General features: G+C 57.1%; 3 protein-coding genes across 7 annotated transcripts in view; 2 read left to right on the top strand and 1 right to left on the bottom strand.

Moving 5' to 3' along the window:
* The first annotated feature begins 297 nt into the window (after nt 1-297).
* On the top strand, nt 298-3,374 carry ABHD11 (abhydrolase domain containing 11). Of its 3 annotated transcripts, none has more exons than XM_086763257.1 (6): nt 298-416; nt 703-838; nt 1,379-1,552; nt 1,946-2,116; nt 2,376-2,557; nt 2,843-3,374. In XM_086763257.1, exons 1-6 carry the CDS (start codon nt 325-327, stop codon nt 2,979-2,981), a joined length of 894 nt encoding a protein of 297 aa, XP_086619383.1. In that variant the 5' UTR covers nt 298-324; the 3' UTR covers nt 2,982-3,374. The 3 variants fall into 3 exon arrangements, with proteins under 3 accessions (XP_086619383.1, XP_086619386.1, XP_086619385.1); XM_086763260.1 differs by having other exon boundaries at nt 1,375-1,552; nt 1,977-2,116; XM_086763259.1 differs by having other exon boundaries at nt 1,375-1,552; nt 1,950-2,116.
* A 446-nt stretch (nt 3,375-3,820) lies between these two features.
* LOC104484947 (caspase-1-like) lies at nt 3,821-8,708 on the bottom strand. 3 transcript variants are annotated; one of them, XM_086763314.1, is made up of 11 exons: nt 8,420-8,708; nt 8,237-8,331; nt 7,711-7,762; nt 7,067-7,339; nt 6,621-6,754; nt 6,192-6,368; nt 5,764-5,998; nt 5,482-5,634; nt 4,770-4,879; nt 4,315-4,420; nt 3,821-4,055 (listed from the first exon to the last, which is right to left on the bottom strand). In XM_086763314.1, exons 3-10 carry the CDS (start codon nt 7,715-7,717, stop codon nt 4,328-4,330), a joined length of 1,182 nt encoding a protein of 393 aa, XP_086619440.1. In that variant the 5' UTR covers nt 7,718-7,762; nt 8,237-8,331; nt 8,420-8,708; the 3' UTR covers nt 3,821-4,055; nt 4,315-4,327. The 3 variants fall into 3 exon arrangements, with proteins under 3 accessions (XP_086619440.1, XP_086619441.1, XP_086619439.1); XM_086763315.1 differs by having other exon boundaries at nt 8,195-8,708; XM_086763313.1 differs by having other exon boundaries at nt 8,237-8,708.
* A 494-nt stretch (nt 8,709-9,202) lies between these two features.
* Nucleotides 9,203-20,931, top strand: part of MTMR4 (myotubularin related protein 4) — a 56,810-nt gene continuing 45,081 nt past the window's right edge. Inside the window, exon 1 of the mRNA XM_086763073.1 lies at nt 9,203-9,225. The gene's annotated coding sequence lies outside the window, so the exon portion shown is untranslated. The remainder of the gene's footprint in view (nt 9,226-20,931) is intronic.

Genomic DNA, 20,931 nt, shown 5'->3' with positions numbered 1-20,931 from the left:
CCCGCGCCGCTCCGCTCCAGGCCGGCCGGCCGCTCGCGCGGCTCAAATTCCCCCCGGGCCCCGCCTCGCCCCGCTCCCCTGCGATAAGGATCGGCGGGGCGGTCCCGGCCGGCCCCGCCTGGCACCGGCCGGGGGCCGGGGTTGGGGGAGCGGCAGCCGCGGATCCGCCTCCCTTTCGCGCCCGGGGGGCGCAGGCAGAACGCGACACCCCGCGCCCTCCCGCCACCAGGGGGCGCCCGCCGGCGGCAGCGGGGCGGGGCCGGGCCGCTCGCGCGCACGCGTACTGCGTCACCGCCCGCCGCCGCCGCCGCCGCCGCCGCCGCCATGATGCTCCGCCGGGCGCCCCGCGCCCCCGCCCCACCAGGACGCCTGCGCCCCCGCCCGCCGCCCGCCACCGCCCTCCGCTCCGTGGTGACGTAAGGGCCCGGCGGCGGCGGAGGGTGGGGGCGGCGGACGGTGGGGTGAGATGGAGGGGCGGGGCCGTTACCCGGGGCCGTTACCCGGGGCTGGGCCACGCCCCCACTGCGTTAACCACGCCCTCACGGCGGTAACCCCGCCCCCGTGCCGTGGTTCCCCCACAGCGGCCGGGACGCCGGCCCCGCCCCCCTGGCCGTGGCCACGCCCTCGCCCCGCGCTAGCAACGGGGCCGTGGCCACGCCCCCACGCCCTGGCCACGCCCCCACATGCCGCTCTCCCCGGCAGAGCGGTGCCGCTGGCCCACGCGGAGGTGAGGGGTCGCGGGGACCGGTCGCCCCTGGTGCTGCTCCACGGGCTGTTCGGTAGCCACGGCAACTTCCAGACGGTGGCCAAGGCGCTGGTGCGCCGCGGGAGCGGCAAGGTGAGGCCAGAGGGTTGGGGAGGGGGAGGCCGCAGCACCCCAGAGAGGGGAGCACGGGCCGGGGGGGTGCCTGGGCGGGGGTGACAGGGTGCTCCTTTGGGCCCGGGCGGGGTGACAGGGTGCCCCTGTGGGCCAGGGGTGCCAGGGCAGGGGTGACAGGGTGCCCCTGTGGGCCAGGGGTGCCAGGGCGGGGGTGACAGGGTGCTCCTTTGGGCCCGGGCGGGGTGACAGGGTGCCCCTGTGGGCCAGGGGTGCCAGGGCAGGGGTGACAGGGTGCTCCTTTGGGCCCGGGCGGGGGTGACAGGGTGCCCCTGTGGGCCAGGGGTGCCTGGGCGGGGGTGACAGGGTGCTCCTTTGGGCCCGGGCGGGGTGACAGGGTGCCCCTGTGGGCCAGGGGTGCCTGGGCGGGGGTGACAGGGTGCTCCTTTGGGCCCGGGCGGGGTGACAGGGTGCTCCTGTGGGCCCGGGCGGGGGTGACAGGGTGCCCCTGTGGGCCAGGGGTGCCAGGGCAGGGGTGACAGGGTGCTCCTGTCCAGGCAGGTGCTGACGCTGGACGCCCGGAACCACGGCGGCAGCCCCCACAGCCCGCTGATGACCTACGAAGCGATGAGCCTGGATGTGCAGCACCTCCTGACCCGCCTGGGCATCACCAAGTGCATCCTGCTGGGACACAGCATGGGGGGCAAGACGGCCATGACACTGGCCTTGCAGCGGGTCCGCAGGCGCAGGGCTCCCGGGGCTGGTGGGGGCAGCGGGAGGCTGTCAGAAGGGGGGTGGGACCTGTGGGGGCTGTTCACTGGTGCCAGCCTTGTCCACGGCCCCCCCAGAGGTGGCTTTTCTCCATCAGGATCAGGGGTAGTGTCCCGCTCAGGGCTGCGGGAGCAGGAGCAAGTCTCTGTCCGCCAGCCCACAGTCCAGCACTGATTGCAAGGGAGCTTGGAGATGTCCCGTGCCAAGGCGCAGGGCAATAGGAACTCAGGGACGGGCACGTGGAGTCTTTGCTGAGGCAGGGGGAGCAAAAAGCCTCTAGGGAGTCTGGGTGGGAGTGGAGCCCCGTGCCCGGTCGCGCTGGGGAGATCTCGTCTGGCATCCTGCTTCTGTCCCCAGCCAGACCTAGTGGAACGCCTCATCTCTGTAGACATTAGTCCCGTCTCAACCGCACCCGTCTCCGAATTCTCTGCCTACATCTCTGCCATGAAGTTGGTGAAGATCCCGGACGGTCTGTCCCGTTCTGCAGCCCGCCAGCTGGCTGATGATCAGCTGCGTCCGGTGGTCCAGGTAGGAAATCCCGCTCCTTGGAGAGGGTTTCCAGTCCCATCCTGTGCCTGGGACCAGAGCACAGGGCTTTAGGGCTACGGTCCCAGTGGGACTCTCTCCACCCCTGCTCACTCGCCGCTGGAGGACATCTCACTGGGGCTGCAGGAGTGATGGGGAATGTGACAGCATGGGAGACGGGTGGAGGGAGGACGGAGGGTGCCGGGACACCTCGAGGGCTCGTTGCTCTTACAGAAGAACATACAGTCCCCTTTTGTGGCAGCTCCCGCAGCTGAGACAGTTCCTCCTCACCAACCTGGTGGAGATGGAGGGCCGCTACGTCTGGCGGGTGAACCTGGAGGCTATTTCCCACCACTTGGCAGATATCATGAGCTTCCCCGTCTTCCACAAGCCGTATCCTGGCCCTGCGCTCTTTCTGGGAGGATCCAACTCACCCTATATCAGGTGGGACTGGAGAGAAGCAGTTCAGAGTTTGTGGCTTGACGCCTTGCGCTCTTCTGCAGCTGCCGAGGGTGGGAGGAAGCCCCGGCGATGGGGAAGGTCCTGGAGCGTGCTCTGTGCCTCCTGCAGCCGGTGACACCAACACGCTGGATAGCGAGAGGGAACGTGGGGGCAGCCCCAGGCTTTCCCAGCAGGGAAGGGGACGTGGTCAGAGCTGAGGAGGGGGAGGGAAGGCACCTGGATGGACCTCTGACCACGCTTCCCATGGTGCGTTCCCCTGTCCTGCAGCTCCAGAGACTACCCAGAGATCCAGCGCCTCTTCCCCAAGGCAGACGTCCAGCACATCGAAGGTGCGGGCCACATAGTCCATCAGGATAAATTTGAAGAATTCATCACTGCTGTCCTCAACTTCCTGCCGCCACCGTAGCGCTGGGGACCAGGGTTTCTGCGAGCACCGTGTGGGACCTGAGGAGCTCCGAGCAGTGACACAGGACTCTGGGCTCGGTGAGGAGGGGCTCAGCCTGGACCGGTCGATCAGGCTGGATCCTGCCTGCAAGGCCTTCTTCCACCCCCGGTGACCCGGAGCTGGAGCGGAGAGGCACGTCCATCCCACTGAGCTCTCCTGCCACCTTGTAGGGTGGCACCAGCCCAGGACACTGCCCTTCCTGCGCAGCCTGTCCTGCCTGCACTGGAGTGTCTCGGACGCAAGGAGGGGGCAGGAGAGCCCTCTCGTTTTCCTGCTGCCAGACCACCTGGTTGTGGATCTGGCTGTGACTCTGCAGAACGTGCAATAAAGCTGAATCCATGCCAAGGCAGAAAATGGTTTGGATGTGGCTGGAGGACATGGAGGGCGATGGGGAGCACAGAAAGGGGCTCTCGCTTACCAGCGGGGATGCTGGTGGAAGGTGACACCTGGGTTGGGCCCTTAACACACCAAAAGACACAAGTTTGAGGATCTTTCGTGGCTCCCGGGGGAATTGCGTCCTTCCTCCACCTCTGGGGCAGGGGGAGGATCAGGGAGTGGGGGAGGCTGCCTCCTGAGCAAGGGGATGCTGTGAGCCTGCGACAGAGAGGCACCAAAATCCCCGCAGGGCGCGTCTGCCCAGCCCCCCCCCGAAGGTGGGCATCCCCTCCTCCCTGAGCTCCCTCCGATCTCGTGCCTCCCGCCTACTGGCAGCGTCCCTCGAGAAGGCAACACAACGGCAGCTACTGCCCGCTGTAACGGCCATCCACCCGCCGCGGGCTGAAGGCAGAGAAGCGGTGCCGTCTGCTATGAAAATCCCTTTATTAAGCAACGGGTAAACCCAGAGATGGGGTGGAAGCGGCTCTGCGGGTGATGGATCATCTCTGTCACAGCTGGGGACGGGCTCTGTCTGGCTTGGCTCTGTTCTGAAGAAGCGCTTCTCTCTGGAGCAGGGCTGCAGTCGCCTTGAGCTTGAGCTTTCTGCTGTGGTACCCCCAAATTCAAACACTTTTTCTGTCCATGTCTTACTTTTTTCACCTGTGAAGAACATGAGACAGAAAAGCTCTTGAGACATGGGCTACTGAAACGAGTTCCTGAAACGAGAGCTGGCCTCTCCTACAGCCAGCTGGGAGATGGGGATGGAGTCAGGCCACTGCCCGGCCCCGCTACCAGCACACGAGTCCTCTGGAGACCGGGAGCCATGGGGAATTTCTCCCTGCTCCTCCTCGCTGGCCGGGTACTGGGTTTGGGGCACAGACAAAAGGCTGCCACAGAGGTGCGAGGTGAAGAGACTCACTGTGGGCAGGAGATCAGTGGCCTGGGAAGAGGTAGAACTTCCTGAGCATCGTAGTCCGTTCTTGTGACGGCAACTGCCGAGGGAAGTTCCCAAAGGAATACTGGACCTGGGGTGAGAGACACAGCGGGGAGAAATGACAGCAGCTCCGTTCGCAGCGTGGGACGGGTGCGGGAGTCAGGAGGCATCCCCAGGCACGTGTCAGGTGGCACAAGGGATAGCACCGGCTGTGCCAACGCACTGGGCTCTTGCGTGCCCATCACCTGGCAGGGTGCCGATACCTCCAGAGATCCGGCTGACTTTCCAGGCCAAACCAGACCCCTTTTTGACAGAGCCTGCTCCTGAGGGGCCTGCTGAGAAATGGCTTGCCGTGGCCCGAGCTCTGCTCCAAGCAGAATTTCTGACCATGGGCATGGCTGCATCTGCCAGCACACCTGCAGGTACCTACAAAGCCTCACCTTTCGGAAGATCTCCTGTAAGTCGCTGTCACAGGCATGCTTTCGAAACTGCTCTATCAGGCACTGGATGAAACAGGAGCCTGTTTCTGGGTTTCTCCAGGAGACAGTATCTGGGGAGACAGAAGATGCCAGGTATGATTTCACCGGCATCTCTCACTGCAACAGTGATTCACGCTGGGTGCTGGAGCAGGAGACTGGGGCACCTTCTCCGAGATCGTTTTATTTGGCCCACCCAACCCACAGAATGGGAAAAGGACAGGCCATTCCAGCGAAGCTAGATGTGACATGAATATTTTCTTCAAGCCACGCTCCCAGCCATGCCAGCTGCCGGGCTGGCACAGCCTGGAGCCATCTGTGACCCAGCAGAAGACAACTTCTGCTTCTGCAAGATAAATCAGCTGGGGAAGGAGTGCAGGTTGAGCCGGTGGGGAGGGCTGCAGCCAGGGCAAGGGAAGGCAGCCAGGCAGGGGCACAAAGCTCCGGCCCTGGTGCCACCAAGAGGGATCTGTGGGTGTCCTGGAGCAGCCTTGTACCCTGGCATCAGGGGACACTGCCTTCTCCAGAGGCGGTTGGAGCAATGCCCAAGTGGTCACCGGATGGTGGGGACCCCCAGCCCTGAGGAGGTGTGGAGGAGACCCATGGTATCAGGAACGAGAGTCCTGTCACCCTCGCCTGCCCTCAGGCAGGGCAACTATCTCCAGGAATGGCTTACCCGGTGTGGAGGAATGTAAAGTGGCAAAATCGCTCTCCAGATGGACTTCGAAGATTGCATCATCTTCCAGCCCTGCAGGGGTCGTGTGAGCTGAGCTGGGAGGGGGCACAGCAGGGTCTGCAGAGTCGCTCACCTTCACGGACCCCACCTTGCCTAGGAAGATGGGGCCAGCCATCAGTGATGGTGGGGTGCCCCGTCCCCACCTCGTGCTCAGGGCTCACGGGCCGTGGGAGAGCCTGGCCAGCTCGCTCACCTCGCAGGCACCTTGTAGTGGGGACTTACCTCCACGGCAGGACTGGATAATGACCACTTTGGGTTTGCCCAGCAGCGCCTGGCAGCACTTGTTGTTGAATTTCTCGTAGATGGTGTCGAGGGAAAGGATGTCTGTGGTCCCGCCTTTGGTCTTGGTCCCACAGAGCCCAGCCCTGACCCCGTGGGACATGAAGACCAAGAAGGTGCTGTCAGAAGTGCAGTGCTCTTTCTGACCTGCAAAATCCTTCATGACTGTAGCCATCTCCTACAAACCAGCACAAGGAAGGAAAATCAGCCACTTGTGACCAGCTGTAGGGAGATCCAGCCACCAGCTGTGGGCAGGAGCCACTGCCACTGGGGACAGAGATGTGCCTGAGCCCCCCATCACCAAGGCAAAGCAAGGAAGGTCCCTTTGCCACTCCAGGGGTCGGTGGCAGCTGCTTGGTGCAGTCCTTTACCTGGGAAGTTAAGTTGCGATGGATGTCCACCACGTAGCCCAGCCCTTCCAGCAGCTTGGTCATCCCCTCCACATCCGCTTCAGCCCCATCCCGCCGGCTCAAGTACTCAAACTCAATGTTGCAGATGAGCAGAGCCCTACGGGTCCGCGTCTCCCGTGGTAGATGGATGGGATAGATCTGCGAGGAAGGAGGGAGGCAGCACTCAGTGGCAGGTGGGTGCAGGGGGTTTTTCTTGGGAGGCAGCTAATAGCAGAGAAGGGCCACGGGTGTAGCAACCACATCTCCCTGTCCCGTGGGCATCTCCCCACATCTCCTGCCCTGCTCCTGGGTCAGTGAAGACCCTGGATCCCCTCAGCAAGCCCCTGCCCACTCCAGCAGGGTGGCTGGGCCATGCTGCAGCCCCACTCTCATCTCCTCTGCCCGCAGCACCTGGTCTCCCTCTGTGACCCTGATGTGCTGGTACTCGCTCAGGGAGCACTGCCGGATCCACTGCTGGCCCTGGGTGCCGCCAGGGTGCTCACAGGTCTCAGTGTTGGGGGAGGCCAGCTGTGCAACGGGGGGTCCTGCAAGCAGAAAGCCCCACAGTTACCCTGGGAAGCACCTGTCACAGGGCATGGACAGGCGAGCAGAGCTGGGCTCTGCCCCTTGGGGGTCCCTGTTCTGCCCCATGGGAGACAGCCACCTCTGAGAGCCCTGTGGTTGCTGCAGGGCAAGGGGGACCCAGTGCCACAGAGCAGTGACACCGGGGATGTCCAACTGCCCCTTGCCTTCAGGCCTCGGACACCCGCCAGGGCCAGGCCCCCCTCCAGCACCCCGCTCGAGGCGCCGGGAGCCCCAGCATGGCTGAGGACAGACCACAGCCCCACATCTCTCACCCGAGTCAGCAGCCAGACCCAGCTGCTCCGCCAAGGTGCCATCACGCTTCCTGAGGCTGTCTATGAAGATCTGGCTTGCCTTGGGGCCTTTCAGGCGCACGCTGTCGATGAGGCAGCGGGCCTTGTCGGTGGGCACCGCGTACCTATCCTGCACCTCGTCCACCTCCTCGAGGCTCAGCACCCGTTGGTCCAGCAGATCATCCAGCAGCCCAGAGATCACCGGCTTCCTTGCGCGTGCCACAAAGTCTGTCCGCACTTTCAGGAGCAGCTTGTCTGCAGGGCAACTATCAGCCATCAGTGTCTGGAGCCCCCAGCTCCTGCTGCCCCACCACCCATTTCCCCACCACCTCCCTTGGGTGCTCCCCCTCTCCCATTGCTGACTCAGAGTGCTGCTCGCTCCTTCGCTGCCCACCCTGGGGGCTTCCCCTGCCATCGCTCCCTTGCCCCTTTTCCCACATACCCACAGGAATTGCCCCAAGTGACGTATTTGCAAGGAGCAGGGCCCCAGCTACTCAGGGGTGCAGCATCCCAGGCCCCAGCCTTCACGCTGCGCCGTATCCCTGTGCACTGTATTGCCAGCCAGGGCGAGCAGGACCCGGGCAGGTCCCCATCCCACCGAGCCCCACCCACCTCATTGTACTCACCTGCCATCACCCTTCAGTCCCCCACCCGCTGAAGGAGCCACGAACTCTACTGCTGTGCAGGGTAGGTGGAAATTGAAAGTAAACGTTGATATACAGACAAAAAATAAGTCAGATCTTCACTTCCTGTCTCCTTGCGGCAGCCCCAGGGTGTTGCCTTACTCAACCCAAACCCCCACAGACACCTACAGCCCACGCCTATGAGCCCACCGAGTGTGGGTCCCCTCTGCCCTTTGCAGCCACGGATTTTCTCCTGGGGGTGCTCAGCACACCTCCGTAACACTGGGGCGTCATCAACATATTTAACTGGCCCCAGCGCTGCAACACCCAGCCCCTGCAGAGCGAGGAGGAAGCTCCCAGCCCTCCTTCACCTCTCAGAGCCGGGCAAGGGGCAGCTGCACTCGCAGCCCCAGGGCCAGGCAGAGGTGGGCGTCCTCTGCCAAGGAGCAACATCCCCTTCGTCCACACACCCCCAAACCCAGCAGACCTGCCTGAGGCTGAGCTCGGCTCATCCCTTCCTCGCGCTGGCCTGTCAAGGAGACATTGCCTTGGGCACCAGCATCCTCCTCCTCCACCCAAGGGCTCACCAGCCCCGTCTCCATCCCGCAGGCGCTGAAGGGGAGCCTGCCGGAGGTGTAAAATCGGGGCTGTACAAAAGCCTGAGGTTGCCCCACAGCTATATTCGCAGGGCTGGGGGAGCGTAGGGCCAGACCCAGGTGGGAATGGCGGAATTAAGGCCAACGGCGGGGAGACCCAAGGACGAGCCATGGGGAAGAGGGACATCCAGCCCCTGGCGAGGGACAGCCCAGCAGCGGCCGGCGGCTGAGCAGGGCAGGAAGCCAGGGAGGCCCCCAGGTCTTTTTACGGTCCCGAAGGCCCGTTGGGGAGGCCTGAGGTGTCCCAACGCTGCGAGGACACCCCAGCGCCATCCCGCCCTGGCCAGGACTGCGGCGGCGCTGCCTGCGAGGGGCCCGTACCCGGGGGGTGCGGGGGGGTGCGGGGGTGCGGGGGTGGTGGTGCCGCCGCCCCTAGGCCCCGGGCCGCCCACGGGCCCCACCGCCGCCGGCCCCCTGCTGCCCGCTCGGCAGTGCGGGGGCGAACGGGCCGGTCACGTGAGGGGACGCCCCCCTGCCGGTTGTTCTCCCGCTCGCCCCCCCCCCCCGGTTATTTTCGCCCCCCCCGCGACGCCCCGGTGACCGCCCGCCCGCCCTTTTCTGAGGGGAAGGTATCAGGACGCGGATTGGCTGCAATAGGACGCGCTGTGATTTCTCATTGGGCGTCGGACGCCGGGTCCCGCCCCACGCCGCTGGCCGCGCCAGGTCACGGGATAGGCTTGCGGGCGAGGAGAAGGGCGGGCTCTGGCGGCCGGTGGCGCTGGGCGGGGACGCGTTCGCTCTGTTCATTGGGCGGCGATGCCGGCCGTGCCGAGCGCTGATTGGCTGCGCCGCGCAGGCCCGGTGGGGGGGCAGGGCGGGGAGCTGCACGCGGCAGAGGCGGGAGTGGCGCGGCCGGAGCCAGGTGAGACGCGACCGGTTCCCCCCGCCCCTTGCGGCCCTGAGCGCGGCCCCTGCCCCCGCCGCTCCTCAGGCTTCCCCCCGCCGCTCGGCCGGGCCCGCTCCTCCTCCTCCTCCTCCCCGCCGCCGCCCGGTGAGCGGGCCCTCCCCGGGGCCTGTCTGTGAGGGGCGGCTGCCGGCCCGGTGGCGGCAGCGCTGAGGCGGTGGCGGCCCCGCGGCCCGGTCCCGGCGGGGCGGGCGGTGGTGGCGGCGGCGGGCCCGGGGCGGCCTGCACCGCTGCCGGCCGCGGCGTGGAGCGGCCAGTAACCGTGGGGGGCGGTGCCGCCGGGGGGGAAGGGGCCGGTTCCCGTTCGGATGGAGGAAGGAGACGCGGGGCTTCCGCCAGGTCGGGCCCGGGGCGGAGGCTGCCGGCCCTGCCGCTCGGTCCGGCGGCTCTGCGGGGCCTCCGCCCCGCTGTACCGGGAACGGCAGCCTTGCCCTAGCCCTGCGGCGGCAGCGGGCAGCCCCGGGTTCGCCTCCGCCGGCGGGAGCTTTCAGTGGTGGTTTGGAGCTGCTGGTGGCTGGAGTTTGGTGGTTTGGCGTGGAGATAGTGTTGTTGCAGGTTTGACATTTATTTAAAAAAAAAACCCTCAAACAACTACGTGCTGTAAACATAGGTTTCCCTAAAGCATTTGATGCAATGCTTTTGGGTTTTCCTGCTGAATTAACTGACGGGGGGTGAGCTCCAGATAACCCATGTTAAATTGGTGGATCCCAGAACAGTACTGGGGACATTGCGTTCATGGCCTCGCAAGGATCCTGCTGCTGATTTTGTCGGTAACCTGGAGAGGACTTGCAGCTAAAAGCCGATGGAGTGCACAAGCAACTTAGAGTGCTGAGCGGAAAATAAAGAGATGAGGATCCAGTACAGTGGTCTGGTTAGTTCGGCACTGTGCCTCTGCTGAGGCCGCGCTTCTGTTCCTAGAGGAAGCAAACTGTTATCTGTCAGGAACAGATAATCTCTTACACCTACACCTACAGAGAAGCGAGGGAGAAAAGGGTGAGGCCTGTCCTAGGGAGCGGTAGTTTTTGCATGGGTTCATGACTGCATTGAACACAGAAAGAGGGGCTGGAGGCAGGCAGGCGGAGGTCTTCAATACCTCCCTGCGCCGAGGAGAAGGAGGAGAGGGTGTGTTAGCTCTGCCCTCGCTGGTGTGAATGCTCCTCCGCTGCTGCACCCAGGTTTGGTGCCTGTGCGTGGTGCGAAGGCTGGTGGAAAGCTGGGCAGAGTTCAGAGACTGTGTGTGAGGGTGGGATTAAAGGTGAAAAACCTGACATGTGCTGGCAAGAGCTCCATCTGCTTCGTCCAGCAGGAAGTTGAGGGAAGCTTTGGTCGGTGTGCCTGTACTTTGGAGAACAGAAGTTTGGCTGTGGGAATTCAGTATGGCTGGTGGTGGTAAAAGAGTGTGTGTGTGGAAACTAAAATGTGTATTTTTAAGTGATTAGAGATTCAAGCAGTCGAACAAACTTCCCAAAGGGGGTGATGACTTTGTATTTCCTGGTATGGAAATTTCCTCGGATGTATCATTGCTGTTTGGTTTTTGGCAGTGTCCTTCCAGCTCTCCTGTCTTGCCGACAGTGTCACTTAGCTGTCAGGTTTGTCTGTAGCAGGGTAAAAGGAAAATAAACTAACAAACAAAATCAAGGGAAGTTTTAGGGCTAGATCTTACCACGATCCAGAGACTTTGGAGAATGCCACTGTGCCAGCTTTTATTGTTATCTTGATCTGCCAAAATATGTGCTGGCTTGCTTTTGAACAAAAATCACATGGGGCTTTTCAAAGTCGCCCTTGTCCCGGCGCTGACGGGAGCGAAGGGGATGATGTTGGCAGCCATTCCCCCTCCCGCTGGCCTGCTCACCCAGCTTTGCTCACCTGGAGGCAGCCGCCAGACCTGGATGGCTCTTGTCCACTCTGTTTGTGAGGATTCCTCGTGGAGCTGGGCCTCCTCCTCCAAGAGACGCACGCTGCTTTAATCTGTGCTGACTGAGACAGAGCTCTTTCCACTCCTATTCTGTACTCTCAGCTCATCTTTAGAGGCTGCTGTCATCTGAGGGAGAGAGTTGTTCTCAGCAATAGTTTGGTAAGCAAATTAAAAAGGAGGCTGGAGAGAAAATGAGATTGTTTATCAGGTGTGTGGTTGCATTGAAAAAGTGTGTGCAGTTGCGTAGGGAATGACTGAGCGTTGTTTTATAAGAAAATCAAGCAGTATAATCTAACTCAGATTATTTTTATCAGGGAGAAATGTGAACAGGAGGGAAAAAAAAAAAATCAGTGCTGCATACCTGCACATCACGCTCAGAGGAATGTTCCCCTAGGAATTAAAAACTAGCAAGCAGTTACGAAAGTTCATACCTTTTTCTTCCATCCTTCCTTGCCCACCCTCCGAGGTAGCTCCATCCAGCCACAATTTTCTGCGTGTTGGAGTTTCTGATTTTCAAAGTGGGCTCTTATCGTGAGACACCTCTATCACTGCTTGCAGGAAAATATGAACATTTGCAGAACTAGATCAGAGCCCTTTTTAGATAATGATGAATGGAGAAGAGAGCTATTAAAAAATTACTTTACTCTTAGCAAATTAGTGTAACAGATTAATCCCTGCTCATAATCCCTGTCTTGCTCTCCAGGAGGATGCCTGTGCTGTTACGGAGCGGGGAGGAATTTTGTCTGGGCAGTTTGAGTGCGCTCCTCGCCCGTATAATTGCTTCCCTTCTGTTCCTTCCTAGCAGTCCCGCGGAGACTGTGCAGTTAGGCGCGCTCTCAACAGCCCAAAAGGATAGGATTTCCCTTAGGAGGGATCAGATGATTAGCTTATAAATAGTAAATGCCTGTTCAGGCCTACTTTCGAGTCCGCGTTGTTTGGTTGCTGCCTTGCTCTCTGCCTTTGCAACAAGTACAACCGCATCTGCACTCGCAGCCCAGAACCAAATCCACGGAAATCGGGGGTGCTTTCTGTCGGAGGTGTGAATTTCTGCGAGGAAGGAAACTGCCCAGGTGTGAGGTGCTTTGGCTTTGCAGCCGGAGCTGTAGGCGCTGCGATTGATTGGAAAGGCTCCGGCGGCAGTAATGCGCTGTGCTGCTGCGTACGCTGGGGTGCTGCCTGATTCCTTGCCTGCGCAGGAAGGTCAGCTCTTTTAACTGGGAACGTGAGCTGAAATGAAACTGAAACGCATTCAGTGGTCCAATCCTGTTTGAAATGAGCCAGTTTTCTGCCAGAGAGCGTGTGCTGGTACCAGGGAGCCCTTCTCTCTAAGCCTGAGCTCTTGGAGTCTTTTTTGGGCCGCACACACACATCCCCCTTACCTGCCATCTGTTTTCCTCCAGCTTTGCTTTATTTATCTCTGATTTGGTCACTCTGATGGCTGCTGAGAGGATTGGACACACGTGGAGGTTTAGAGTCTGTCGAGACTCCTTCGACACGGCTCCCCGGCAGCTTTCCCGCTGTGTTTATGCTCGGCCTTCCTCGCGCTGAGGTTTTGGCGCGGAGCCTCCATTCACTCTGAGGTGTCTGGGTTTGCCTCTGAGCTGGCTCCGAGGGGGTGGGGATGGGATTGTGGGAATAGTTTTGCATGGGCTTTGTTTTGCAGCATCTTTCTGCAGACCTGACTGGTCTGTGTACGGTAGATTTAAAAGCAGTGTCTTGCGTTTCCTAAGGGAGACGACATTGTTGGGACAGAGCAACAACAAAACTAAACAGATAGCTCCCGCTCTTGGCAGCGGTAATAACTTTGTTACTTATTATTTTGACTTTATTGCTCGTAGTTGAGAGGTGCCCTCAAATTTATTCTTCCGGAGGGAGAAGCCTGCCTGGGGCCTATCCCAAGAGCGGAGAGTTACGTGTCTGTGTATTCTGTTTCAACACGTATCAAGTTACTGGCCGCAGAGGCTTCCTTTTATGTTGTGTGTATTTGTAGGTGCCTTATTCCTTTTAGTCTCCAATTCAGAGCAATACCAATCTTCCTTCCCTCGTGGGTCGTATCGCTTATCTTCTAGGTGGAGTGTTTGCTCAACAGCATGTTTGATACAGCTGATCTCGTGCACTATAAACCCCATGAAGGTCGGCTGTCCTGGGCATGCACAGTAGAGTTTTGTTTTTCCCAATATTTATTTTCCTGGGGGAAAGAAATATCGCGCTGCCTTTTGCAGGGGTGTGGGTCTGATTGTGCTGTGGAAGGCAGGCACAGCATTCATGGGAGGGGTGGCAACGAGGGCTGAGATCTACCTCAGCCTTGGGAATGGCGTTAGCTAGGAGTAAAGTGGATGGGACTGTTTGGTAGCAAAGTACGGGCTGCGTATTGGGCACCTCTGTCTGAGACCTAGCAAGCAGCGAAATCTGGTGAGTTTTGCTGAGGCTGCTGACCGCCGTCAGCTCCACCTCTCTTTGGAGGAGTCTGGCCTGGCAGCAGAGGCATAGCTAGACACGGCTCACAACTTATCTGCTCGGGGGCAAAGTCTTGTATCTGAACTTAAGCCCACATTCACAACAGGGTATTCTCTAGAGCTCAGCTTTCTTCCATTTCATGCCTCAGACAGCACTGACTGGAAAGCGGAGTCGTTGTTCCTTTTCCACCCTGACCAGTTCTTCATTGCAAAATGAAATTGTGGAATTGTTCGCTCTGGCAAAACGTGCTTGGACAAGATACTGCTTGTGAGTGACAGCTTTATGGTAAGGACCCTCAAAGCATTTCTACTTTAGTCCGATTGGTTGCTTAGACTCTGCCAGTCTTTCTCTGATGGTCTCTGTTGAAACTGAGGACTGCTCCGAGCGAGGGATGCAGTTTGCATTGTTCCTTCTGGAAACTTCAGAGGGTTTTGTTGTTTTGTTTCATTCTAGAAACTTGAAGTAGCCAGCTTTCTCTGAGCGCATGAGTGCCTTGTGGCAATCCAGCATAAATCTATTCAGTTGCCTCTGTTATTTCCACTGTGCTGCCTGGATTCACAATAAATTAAAAAAAAAAAATCTTTCAAAGTAGTCAGCGGAAGTGCAGATTATTGCTACTGCCATGTAGCCTCAGTACCGCCAGCACACAGCATGACAGAGTCAGGTAGAATTGTGTGTCCCTGTTTTAGTGTGAACGAGAGAAGCCGTGGTCCTGTTCAGTATCTCCTCCAAAACTACACCCCGTTTTGAGAACATCTCACCGAGGGTGCTTGGGGAGAGCGTGGCTGGCTGGCAGCCCAGCGCACGGGTCGGTGCCTGTGCTTCCTGCAGCATGGCTTGCCTGCTGGTACCACCCGGCAGCATCGTCACCTGATGAGCTCCTTGTGACCCCCGGTCTTCAGGTGCGGGTTTAGGAGAACGAAAGGGGCCCTGGAGTCATGTCCTCTCACCCCAGTCAGCATTGTTTGGGCTTGTACTTCTGCTTTCTGGCCAGACTGCACAGCCCCCTTTTTTTTTTTCCCCCAAAGTACAGTTCTGCTGAAGATTTTTGGAGCCCTGTTGTCACCTTTCCTGCACTCTTGGGTAGGTCTGGGCCCTTGTCAGCCCCTCGTTCCCTCTGATGCTCCTGCGGTGTGATGAGTGGTGTGACTCCAGGGTATGTCACGGCCTGATGCTTTTATGTCCTCTATGTGGGAGTTATTTCCTTTGATGCTATAGTTCAGTGCTCCTGTGGTTTTTTGTTGTTTTTTTTTTGTTTTGGTTTTTTTTTTTAAAGCTGAGGTCCTCGTGACAGGGAAACTGGTGCTGAGTTCTGGTGTGATGAGTTTCTGTCTGCCTCTGTGCACCATTTCCCTGCAGTCCAGTGGGTTAGACAGCATAATGGCTGGGATCCCTGCGGAGTGATTAACTTTGCCTCCTCTTTCTGAGGTATCAGCTTTCCTTTTTTGTGTATTTGACTCCTTTGTGCTCCTGGACAATGTGCCTGGTTCTTCTCAGTCTTCTGCAAACACCTCTCTCACCTGCAGAAGGCTGTTCGTCAGCTGCCTGGCACATAGGGGAGATATTCTGCTTCTAGAAAGTGCCAGCACTTAATATTTCTCTGTCAGGGGAGCTACGGGCTTGCATTTTTCACATCCACGCCCTTTACAAGCAGCTGACAAGAGGCAACTACTCTAGGAAGGGAAAGCTCCCAGCGCCCCCTGTTTCTGCCCACCTTCTCTGGCAACCTGATGATATCCGGAGGCCAAGGATATGTGTGCAAGCCCGGCAAGTAGCTGTGGATGTAGAGAGAGGGCGTCTGGGCAAAGAGAAATCTCATCCTGTTTGCAGTGAGGAAACTCTTCTGTCTGCGGACCCGATTTCCTCAAGGTGCCAGGGGCTCTGCGTGCTGCCCCTTTCCCTTTTGCAGGAAGAGGAAGGAACAGCGTGTCCAGGGAGAGGGACAGAGCGGAGGTCAGCGGTGGCCCTTCACAAAGAAGGTGTAGCCTAGCTGAGCTGATAGTCTGTTACCAAGTGATCCTGAATTTTGGAATGGATGCCAGCTCTGACACTGCTAGGCTCGGGTTGGTGCTAGAGCTCATGTGGTACAATGTCTTTATAAAATAACTTTATTACTGCATTTAGGGAGTCTTATCATCCCTGGGATAACCCAGTGCTGTATATCCTTTCCGTTCTTGCTCCAGCTCCCACACTGCCGCCCTGCCGAGGGCCTTGTTGCCTCTAACTCAGGCAGGTGAAAAATACATTTTTGTATTTGGATTTAGCTGCCTATGGGAAGAGAAAGTACCTTGATTTCAAAGGAGAAGTGCTTGTTTAAGCTGTGAAGTCCCTGTCTTCCAGGGGATTTTGAGCTTGGGGTGCGTCATTGCAGTGGCAGTTGTAACTAAAGGGCACGCAGCAGCAAGAATACACAATCTTTTCATTAGCAGTCGTGCGGTAAGGGAAGGGGCCGTGGTGGGAGACTCCCAGGTATTGGAGGCGTGCACAGAAATCCCCGAGGGGACCTGACAGCAAATCCCAGACTTTCCCTGTAGCTTTGCCAGGTTGCACCAGCTTACAGGGCAGTGTCAAGTGCTCCTCTGCTTGGAGTGGAAATGGTACTTTAAAGTGATTGCTGCAGCAGCTTTACTCTCATGCTTCTGCTGATGTTGGCCTGACGGCTGTGACAGCTTCATCTCTGTTCCCCAGCCTGGCAGTTGTGATCCTTCAAGTGGGCGTCTGCAGCGCTGGTGAGAATACAGAGTGGGAGATCTGGGGAGGCGGTGTCTTTCGGAGAGGTGACCCCGGCAAGATTAATCTTTGCCTTAAACATTAAGCAATGATGTTGACTCTGTTTTCCCGTATAAAGTTGTGATACTGTGAGTTATCAGGGTGCCAACCCTAGAAGAACAGGCGCTTTCTTTTTGTAGCGCAGCGTGTTGGTAGCATGAAGAACCGTGTTGGAGAGGAGCTCTTCTGCTTGCTGAAGGTGAGGGATGAGGTGTGGTGCAGGAAGCGATAATTAATTAATTAATGGAGTTGCCTCGGGCTGAGGTTGGACTTAGAGAGGAGCTGGGTCTGTGGGGAAGCCCTTGCAGTACTTTAAGACAAATAAACGATCAGAAGAAATGAATTAATGGGCGTGCTGTACCAGTTCTTCAGACAAATGTCCTTTCTTGTGCCTGCAGCTGACTCACGCCACTGACCGTTCCGTTAGGAGAGCTGGTAGCCTCTAGCACCCGAGGCACTGCGCTCATTATAGGGCGGCCTGGAGACATATTGCAGGCAGCTGCCGGAGGGAATGCCACGTTACCGGCAGGCAGCCAGGACTGGATGCGGATCCACAGGGGAGTGGATGCCAAGGCTGGTAGGTGCCAGCAAGCGACTCGTACTCCTCCCTCCCGTCCTTTGCACTTCCTTGGACCGGCACGAGATAATTTCTTACCTACTCTGTTCTTTGCTCTTTCCCCTTTCTGTAATGTTAAAAGTTAAAATATTCTGGCTGCTGGCTCTGCTCCCTGGGGAGTGTCACCCGTCCTGGCATGCCAGCAGGCAGACCATACGGTATCTTTCTGCTGCCTGTTCTCTGCGTTTCCATCTGCCAAGCACCTCTGGATGCTGGGTAAGATGATCCTAGACACAGCCTGTTTTGTTCAGCAAGGAGACTAAATGGAGATTATTTTTTAATATAAAACTGTTGAATGCAGAGGTTCTGTGCAGATCTTCTAACTACCTCACTAGGAAACAGTGCAGAGCTTTCACTGCCATTGCTAAATGAGGCAAAAGAGGAAGCAAAAGTGTTTTCGTCCTGCGAAGCAGACTAGCAGTTTTCTTTACAATAAAGGACAGACCTGATGAAAAGAAACTCGCTCCCTCCCTTCCTCCCTCCCCTACTGCATCTTTCCTTCTTCAATAGGTGTTTCTACTAGAGGAATTTCCAGAAGTATGAGAGAAACTGTTCTGCCTATAGGCTTGCCTTTTTTTATTGAAATACAAGAGGAAGTTACTTAGACTTCTCAGAAAAGATTCAATGGGTCTGATCCTCGTAGCAAGAGGAAGCCACACTTTCTGCATGTTTTACTAATGACGAAGCAGGCAAAATCGCAGCTTGAGCGAGCAGCCGGTTCATCTGTCGGAGTTCCCTGGGGAGCAGAGAGCCCAGCGGGCGCAATCCCACTGCGCTTGTGCTGCGGGTAGCTGTGCTGCCGCTCCTGCTTCCTCCCACCCCCCCAGAAATCGCAGAGCAAAGGGCTGTTGTGGAAGAGGATGGGAAACGAGATGCCTCCTCGAGTGCTGCGACTCTGACTTCTTCCAAAGTCACGGCTTTCTGCTCTGCCTGTTCTCCATTAGTGCCGGCACCCGGAGCTGTTGTGCTGCAGCCCTGGGTGCTGGCTTGCCTTGCAGAGTATGCGCTGAAATGAATAAACAGTGCTGGGGAAACTCTGGCTGCAGCTGAAACTGCTCATCGATCTGCTGCTGGTCCCAGCGTGTCAGCGATGTGCGAAGTGAGAAAGGTGACTGGCTCGTGTTTGCGCAAAGATGACAAAAACTCCTTGCCTTCTGAGATTTGTCTTTGTGTTGATACAGGAAGTCTGATGCATTTCATTTTGTCCCAAACCCTTTAGAGGCGGGAATTTGATCCTTAATGAGTTTTAATACACTCAGTTATTAAAGGTAAGAAATCCCAGGCTTTGTTCCTAGCAGTAAAAAAAAAAAAAATCATGTGAATTGCAGCAGATGAGTATGAATCCTCAGGCTCCTGTCAGCACTGAGCTTGTCATGTAGCCATCTTCATGCCCTGCCCCAGTGGGGAAGGGACAGTGCGTGTGAATTTGTGCGGCTCTTACTGCTAGCTAAGCAGGGGACTTGCTATATATATCGAATTGCCTTCTCTTTCCTGTTATTGATTGGCTGGGGATTTCCCTTTCTAAGAGTGCCTTTTGAGAGGACGTCGTGGACAGCACTGTTTTTAGAAACAGCTAAACTCATGGTAGAGAGCAGAGATGGTAGCAAATAAACTCACCTGACCTTACTGTCCTGCCCATATCATTTGGGGTGAGTTTGTTAACAAAACCAGGTCAGTGTGCAAGGCAGTCACAGGATTTTCCACTGCTAAAGTGCAAAACTTTTTTTTTTTTTTAAGGCTCCAGATAGTTAAAAATTAAAGAGCAGAGGCTCTAGTTTAACCAGAGATTTTGAGGGCCTGGTGTGGGAAGGGGGCATTGTTAAAGGCCAGGTCAGGTGTTGCTTGGTATTGGGAGGGAGCAGTGTGATACCACCCCCAGAAGAAGCCTCGTGAGGTGCAGGTTTCAGAGTTCATTGCTATACGTGCCTGGTTGGGAAGAACAGCGGCGACAACACGAAGCCCTGAGAGGGTTCCTCTCCACAGTAGCACAGGGAAGGAGAACGTCCAGGCTGTCATCATAAAATACCATCTGGAGAAGCTGCCTGCAAACCCAGCGCTTCCGCAGGAGCTGGCAGGCTTGACCACTGGATGACCATGCTCAGCAAAAAGCGATTTCAAGCTGAACATGTAATTGAAAGTGAGCTCTTAACTTATTAATAACAACTCTCGAGGGTTTTCCTCTCATCTTGTGGTCATCTGTCTTCCTGTAGCTTGATGGTAGAAACACCGAGCAGATGGTTGTCGCTGTTTTAGAGCCTTCTTCCTGTGGAAGGTGGAGTTGTGTGCTTAATTTGATAATGGTGCAATTATTGCGAGTTTTAGAGAGGAACTGGTTTCCACCAGGAGCAGGGAGGAGCGTTCAGCAGAGACATGTCTTCCCAGCCACATTTCCCAGCCACATTTCAAGCTGTCGCTGTTGGCACTGCAGACCCTCGTGCGGGATCCTCCTCGTTGGTGTGGCCGATTGTGGGGAGGCTGCTGGGGAAAGTGGGCTTGGTTTGGGTGAGTCAAGAGAAGAAATTTCAATGCTCTGTTGTCCTCTCAGACCTGCTCTATTTTCAGCTGTAGCTTTTTCATGTGCATGTTTATGCAGGTAACTAAAAAATGGTTCATTTTCTTCCTGTGGAAGAAAATTCCCCTTGGAAGAAAACAGGCTCCCCTAGAAGCTTTGTATGCGAATGATGGCACGTGGGCTCTGGCCTGGGGTCTGCCTCTGGAGCAGAACAAGGCTGGGGATTTCGGTGCTGAGCAGACACAGCCGGAGCTGGAAGCGTGGCCATCAGGGCTGTCAAACCCTGTGTTGCAGGACTGGTATAGGGCATGTGATCACCTGGAATAACAGCAGTATTTTTTTTCTTTCAGACACTGTTTCTATTGAATCTCAGAGGGGATTCAGATGCTGGCAGGCAAGTGTCAGTTTAGTCTAGCACCAGTTTGGATGCCAAAGGTATCCTGCCTGGCTTCCAGCTGCCTTTACCGAGGGACATGGATCCCTGTCCATCCTGCCCTCTACCTGCTGGCTGCAGGCAGATGCCTGAGGAACCTTAGGGCTCCTAAAGTAATACCGGAAGAGTATATTTACGCACCTGCATAAAAGAATAATAGAAGTTATAGTTGTAATAGCAGCTGGGCTGCTATTTGTGAAGTTGTGTTGCTGCTGTTTGCTTGAAATTCTTTTAGAGGACCCAGATGGTGAGTACGAGCATATTGTAGCTGGGTGCTCCGAAGAGCCGTGGGCTTGGCAGGGGAAGGTTGAGGCAGGGTGGAGAGGGGGAGCGGCACACTTCAGGACTTTATCTTTTGATTTCTGAGCCTTCTGGTGCATTTGGGTCACATATATAAGGATTTTTTTCTGCAGTCACAAAGACTGCCTTTCAAAGAAAACCGTGGCTGTCAGAGGCTCCACAAGTTGACAGGAGTTAAAAGGCAAATTCTCCTGATGCGTAAGAAGAAATGAGTGTTTGTACAGAGCCCAGTTCAGAGAGTGCTTCTCCAGCCTGGAGACTGGGATGTGACCTCAGTAACACAGGCACCATTTCCTTGAAGCTGATGCTGCTTCCTTCCTGAGATTGAGTTAAAATCTGAGCACGGCGTGGTGTGAGAGAGGTAATGGGGCTGCCGGTGGCAGAGTGAGAGGGAGCCTGGCATCCCACACATCTTTCTGGGGCTACAGGCAGAGGAGTGGGAGCAGGCAGGAGCCTGGATTGCAGCTGGGATGGGTCCATCTGCGCTGCTTTTGGGTAGGGACCAGGCAATTGTTTGTAGTTGAATAAAGGCTTAATTGTGACTCGAAATGTCCCAACTGCTTTTTTAAAGAAAAGCAAACAAAACTGGAGAACAACAGGCTGGAGTTACAGGGGGTTTTGGAGATGTTTGCCAAAGTTGTGCTTCCTGTCTCCATCAGTCC

Source organism: Chlamydotis macqueenii, chromosome 19, assembly GCF_036417535.1.
Source record: "Chlamydotis macqueenii isolate bChlMac1 chromosome 19, bChlMac1.mat, whole genome shotgun sequence".
Classification (NCBI taxonomy): domain Eukaryota; kingdom Metazoa; phylum Chordata; class Aves; order Otidiformes; family Otididae; genus Chlamydotis; species Chlamydotis macqueenii.
Note: the sequence above shows the minus strand (reverse complement) of the source record. Positions and strands in the feature narration are given on the sequence as shown.